This window comes from Apaloderma vittatum, unplaced genomic scaffold, assembly GCF_000703405.1.
Source record: "Apaloderma vittatum isolate BGI_N311 unplaced genomic scaffold, ASM70340v1 scaffold22843, whole genome shotgun sequence".
NCBI classification, from domain to species: Eukaryota; Metazoa; Chordata; class Aves; order Trogoniformes; family Trogonidae; genus Apaloderma; species Apaloderma vittatum.
The window spans coordinates 12,310-18,124 of record NW_009710153.1 but is presented as its reverse complement, the minus strand read 5'-3'; the positions used below and the strand labels follow the sequence as shown (position 1 = coordinate 18,124).

The following is a 5,815-nucleotide window of genomic DNA, read 5'->3' as shown; positions in this document are numbered from 1 at the left end:
GCGGGAGTGTTTGGGCCTCCCAAGGCACCCAAACTGCTGCCAGGTCACTTCCTCAGGGAGCAAACGCGGTGTTCCCCACATGTGTGCCAGAGAGCAAGACGAGGTGTAAGCCAGCTCCTCTGCTCCTCCCAGGAAATCCAGGGTGCAAGAACAAACCAGCTGGGCTGGTTTTGGGATGACCCCATCCCTGGGTGCGAGCAGACAGAGCCTTGAGCTCTCTGTCTGGGTTAAGGGCTCCGAGGCACCCCTGGGGATCTCCTGTGCAAGAGTCAAATGCAGGCCAGCAGGTCTGTGGAGGCATCACCCTTGGTGGCTTTAGCCTCAACTCGTTGACAAACAAGATGAAGGACGAGAGAGGAGATCTGAGACCCAGAGCTGCTGCAAACCTGCCACCAGCCAGAGAAAGCTTCAGATAAAACCCCACAGCTGCTTCTGAGCTCTCGGACATCGACTGCAGGGCAAAGGTGTGGCCGTCGAGCCAGCCTGTAGCTCTACAGACCCAAGAGACCAGCTCTGTTGATGCCTACAGAGCATCAGTTGGTGTCTGGAGGTATAAAGCCACCTTCTCATCCGTCAGGCTAGAAGGGGCGGCACATCACTAACCTCTGGAGATGAAGGATGCTAAGGCACATATTTCCAGGACAGGCAGCTCTGTCCCTACCTGATGACCTCCAGCTCCGTGCAGCTCTCGGACTGGTCCGTTCCTTCGGGAGTAGCTTCTGCCTTCTCCTGAGAAGCTGTGTGCACCGGCGTGGTCTCAACGGAGGACGGTGCATCAGCTTTCTCCTCGTTGAAGGGGTTGTGACGCTGCGTCGGGCTCTTCGTGGAGGCTTTGCCGCCGTTGGCCTCAGAGGTGGTGGAGCGCGGGCAGCTGAGCGTGTCCGTGAGGTCTCCATCTGCAAAGGCAAAGGAGGGAAAAGCGGGATGAACGTCAGCTCAGGCAACCAGATCGAATCAAGCAAAAGCTGCGCACTGGGGGCTCGGGGCACTACGTGGTCACCGCGTTGCTCACAAGTGACACCATCCCAGGCACCGGCAGAGCGCTGTCGGACCAGCTTAGCTTCAGAGATCGCTGCGGGCAGCAGGCTCTTTGCGAGGAGGGACAGAGAGGCCAGCACGCAACCCGGCATCGCTCTGCGTTTCGCAGCTGCTGCGATTTAGAGAACGCCTGGAAACAACAGCTCAAGTCACCCAGAGGCCGGCAGCTGGATTAAGTAGAGGAAACATCCTCGGGAAGGAACTCCAGGGGTCTTGCTCCTTAGCGAGGCGACAGCGAGCTAACGAGGCTGCTGCCCCACATCGCTGCTTCTCCCCTGCGACAGGGCTGCAGGAAGACGCTCGCTCGCTTGGAAGGGCAGAAACAGAGCCAGCCTACGTAGCCGGCTGCTTTTCTCCACTTGTGTGGGGCACACACCGGGGGCTGAAGTGTCAAGGAGGGGGCACACAGCATTCACCAGGGTCCGAGGAGAGCGGCTGCGCAGTCAGGCTTGGCCCGTGTTAGTCTCCAGAGGGAAAAGGAGCAGTGGTGAAGGGCTACGGGAGCCATGCTTGGAATCATCCATCCACAAAACCACGGTTAAAGGAAGGTTACGCGTGAACTCCTCTTCTCCGGCACCCTTCGTTCCCAAAGCCAGTTGGGACCCTCTTGCTAAGCAGGGAGACCCCTTCTGACGGAAACTGAAGCCCCTGTCAGCCTGATTCGGGGGCACGAGTTTTGAGTAGGGAAATGAAACTTCTTACAAAAAACATCTAATCAAGGCAGTTTTGCGAAGGCCAATTTCAAACGGCTGCTTTTGTTCTGTAAACGCCCACCCCACGGCACGGAGGCTGTGAACTCCACCGTGGCGAGTAAATCGGGTGGGTTTTTAATGGTGACATTAAAGGGAAAATAAAACATTTAAAAGCCATCTCAACCTGCGTCATCAGAACGAACATCACTCCTTTAGCCTGAACCCTGCTGGTTCTGTCGAGACAAAACAGTCTTTGTCTGTAACACAGAATTTTACCCCAAAATGCATTTGCTGACAATGAGGAATCACCTCAACTTTGTTAAACTCTTGCTCCGTGCACAAACGACAAGGAACGCTGCAGTGAGCTCACCTGGCAGGGCGGTTATGATGAAAAATTTGCTACGGCTGAGGTTTGCTCAGTGCCCAGTGACCTCAGCGCATGGGGTGAGAAAGAAAACGAGAGGGAGTGTGTTAGAGCCCCATCCCCATCCCCATGGAATTCAGGCAGAATTTTCCCAAATACTCAGGTGGTACCAGCCACGGCTCCACTCGGGTTTTGGCTGTGAAGGACAGAGTGTGGGTGTATTTCCTCCAGGGGTAAAGCAGAGAGGTCTCCTACTCCCATGACATGAAGGTTACGCAGTGGAGGAAGAAGAACAAGTTCCTCTAAAATGGGCACGTGCTTCTGACCATAAAGGTCAGACATAGCTGACAAGTTGGTTTTAAAAGTGGTAAAATAAAAAATAAATAAAAACCCAGAAGTGCAGTGACCCAAACTGAGCAGAGTCATGTGCTGGATGTTTGACACAGGACAGCAGGGCCCAAGGAAAACAAAACCTCGCAAATTAATCCCGGCAAAAGGCCCAAAATTAAAGAAAGCAGAATTAATTCAGCTGTTTTCCAGGGCTTTCGGGAAGTCAATGAAGGTGGATCAGTTTTTCAGTCAGCACTCGGCATGCTTTACCCCAAAGAGGAAATCTCCGGCCTAAGGCCACCCAGCACGCCAGGCTCGTTTCCGCCGGCCACTGATCCCCGGCTGCGGCTTCACGGTGGGGCTGATTTTGCAGCTTTTCTTTTGTAACGTGGTATAAAGGGTCTTTTATCGACACAGGTCGTAAAGTATCAGGCAGCTGCAGAACTGTGCTCGAAATTCCAGCCTCGTGCCCGGGGCGGACGCATCTAGAAGACACACAGGCACGGTCAGAGGCAGGAAAAATTCTCTCTCTGCACCGGAACATACGGCCAGGAGTTGGGGAAAGCTTTTGCATGTTGTCTCACAGATGAGACCCACAACCTCCCACCTCAGGGGATCTTTTTTCGCTCCTTTTCTGCCTCTACCGAATTCCATCAAGATGTGGGGGCCACTTGCTAAAGAAATGACTGGGGAGCATGCAGCAAGCTTCGGGTGGCAGCAATGCAGAGAGGAAAACAAAATGTTGTAACAGATGAGTATGTCCCACCTTCCCAGTCTCTGCTGGGCATGGCCTGCATTGCTGGGAAGACATCTCCAAAATCATAATCTACAAAAACGAGGGATAAAAACTCAGGATTAGAAATACAAGTAGTGGGGAGGGAGGGGGGACAGGGGAGAGTGTGAAGGGGATTTGGGGCAGGGAAATGGGAAAGGAGGGAAACAAAACAAATCTTCCACCAGTATCTGAAACACATGGGAAAAGAGTTAGGGAACATGGATGCAAATGGAAACCAGCTGCAGTGATGGTTGTTGCTGCTGGATGTTTGTGCTGTGGGGGCTATGACGGGACCAGGGAGGGACGAAGGCCCCGTTACACAAGGTGCGGCAAAGCTAAAACAGAAAAACGGGCAGGGGTGTCAGCGATCCCCTTTGTGAACAAATTTAATCACTCTGTGCCTCAGTTTCCCCACTTGACACTTACCTCTGATAGGTACCGTGATGTTTGACTCACTAACACTTGCAAAGGCAGGGGGTCTCATTAAAGGGAAAAACTTGTCCTCTGATCCTAAAATCCCCTGCTCCACCCTAGGTAGCGAGATGCTCTTGTCAAAGTGACGAGCAGCGAAACAGATTGAAGTTCGATTCCTCCCCGCTGGAGGAACAGCGGCAATACCCACAACAACGAGGATAACCTTTCCACATCAACACCAAACCCCTCGACGCACGGGGAAACTGCGACACAGATCACAACCACTGCCCGGACACATGGAATAGCTTGTGATGATGCCAAACCCAAAATCTAGCTTCAACATCTCCTGGATCTCTACTCCAAACCCTCCGTCTCTTGAGCAGTAAGCTTCCACCCACCAGACGGGAAAGTGTAGGCAAACCCAAGGGACACCCTTTGCCCGGTCAAGGGGACAGGTGGGAGCTGTGCTGTCACCAACACCTGTTCTGCTAAGGGAGGAACAGGAGCACGAGCCCAGGGGGTGCAGCAAGTGCCGAAACAGCTGCTTAAGCCCAGCCTCCAGCGACAGAGAAGCCTCTTCTTGCGACTTTTATTGCTGGGCTCCTCGTGCCGTCTCCGACTCACCTCCGATGCTGTGGCTCTGGCAAAAGCAAGCCCTCAAAAGCAAACCCTTTCATGCTTACAGCATGAGTGCAGGTGTTGTGGGTGAGGCCAAAACAGCACCGTGCTTCAAAGCCCTTTGCTGAAATGATGTGAATGCCTGTCCTGGGCCGTTCCTTCTCTGCATCTTTAACGCCTGCAGCTTCTATCTTGCACATAAAAGGCGACTGGCAGACCCTTGTCTCTGAGGGAACCCGTCTGTATGTGGCCTCAGTCCCGAGCTCGCTGCATCCATTTGACAGCACATCACCCCCATCTATATTCCAGAATTCCCTGATCTTGTTTTGTTCAAACTGACATCAAAAAAGGGAACAGGGCTAGGTTTTGGATTAGGAACAGCAGCAGCAAAGCTGCTCCTTCATGTGAACGTGCTTCACGCAGGGTAAGAGCTCCCAGCTGCAGCCTGGAGCAGGCACAAGGTACACATGCAAGAACATTCAGCCCTCTCTGAGACGGATAAGAGGACAACTTATCAGGCTACACAAGCTCAGATGCACAAAGAGGAAAGAACAGTGCCTCTGAGACCACTGGCTGCCGCTCCCTCAGCCTGCAAACACGGAGAAAGACCCTGGAAACTATTCCCTACCACATACATTGGTCTCTGGACTGCAAAATCAGCAGCTGAAAAAGGTCCTCTGCAGCCCTGCATACCTGGAAGCCAGATCCAGGTGTGGGCATGGCTTTCAACCTGTGGAGAGGTTTCTCCAGTTCTTGCTGAAACACAGCCCAAAGGACGGGAACGTGGCCTGAGGCGACAAGCAGGGAAAGCCCTTCTCTCCTGCTCCAAGGCAAAGGGGATGTCCACAGCTTCGACCCCAGCACATCCCAAGGCGGGAGGGCAGAGACTCCCAGCCTAACCGCTGGGTATCCTACTTCGGTCCCTTCCAGCCCATCATTCAGCGTCTCGTCTGGTGCAGCGGCTCTGCTGAAGGAGATGTGGGACCACACAGCCCCGACCCCACCATTCCCCAAACACCACTGACCTTCACTGGACGGAGCGATGGCGCTGTCGTCCCATTCCAGGTTGGTGGAGGTGACCGAGTTGAAGGAGTTGAGGGACAGGCTGTCCGAGCCGTGCACGGAGCTGGGCAGGCGATCCTCAAAGTCCAGCAGGTACTGAGGTTTGTAGTAATCTGGCATGTAGGGTGCCAGGTCCAGGTAAGGAGCATCCTGCAGAGAAGAGAGCATGAGGCGACTCAGGCTCTGAGTCACAGCACACAGTTATTAGCACAGCTGAAACGACGGCCTCTGACTGTCCATTTCTGCCACCTTTCGGGGAAAACCCGGCAGCTCCGCTGCAACGCCAAGAGTTAGCCGGTGGCTTTGTGTTTACCTGGAGGACGCCAGCATTTTGTACCACACTTGTGGAGCTCAATGCCTTTATTCCCAGCAATGCCCACAGCTGGTTTCCCCACAACTGCCTCCTCCTTCTGAACTGCAATAACTGAGCAACAGGAATGAATCCCATTGCCGGATCTCCAAAGACCTCAGCCTAGAGCCTTTCCTAAAAAGTGGCAGCTTCCCGTTTTTAGCTGCAAGACA

General features: G+C 53.7%; 1 protein-coding gene across 1 annotated transcript in view; it reads right to left on the bottom strand.

The window, feature by feature from the left end:
• Positions 1–5,815, bottom strand: part of PLEKHM2 (pleckstrin homology domain containing, family M (with RUN domain) member 2) — a gene marked incomplete at both ends in the record, with an annotated part of 14,001 nt that overhangs the window by 5,591 nt on the left and 2,595 nt on the right. Inside the window, 4 exon segments of the mRNA XM_009867211.1 lie at positions 305–386; positions 662–896; positions 3,191–3,250; positions 5,257–5,443. Of these exon segments, the coding sequence (XP_009865513.1) occupies positions 305–386; positions 662–896; positions 3,191–3,250; positions 5,257–5,443 (564 nt within the window).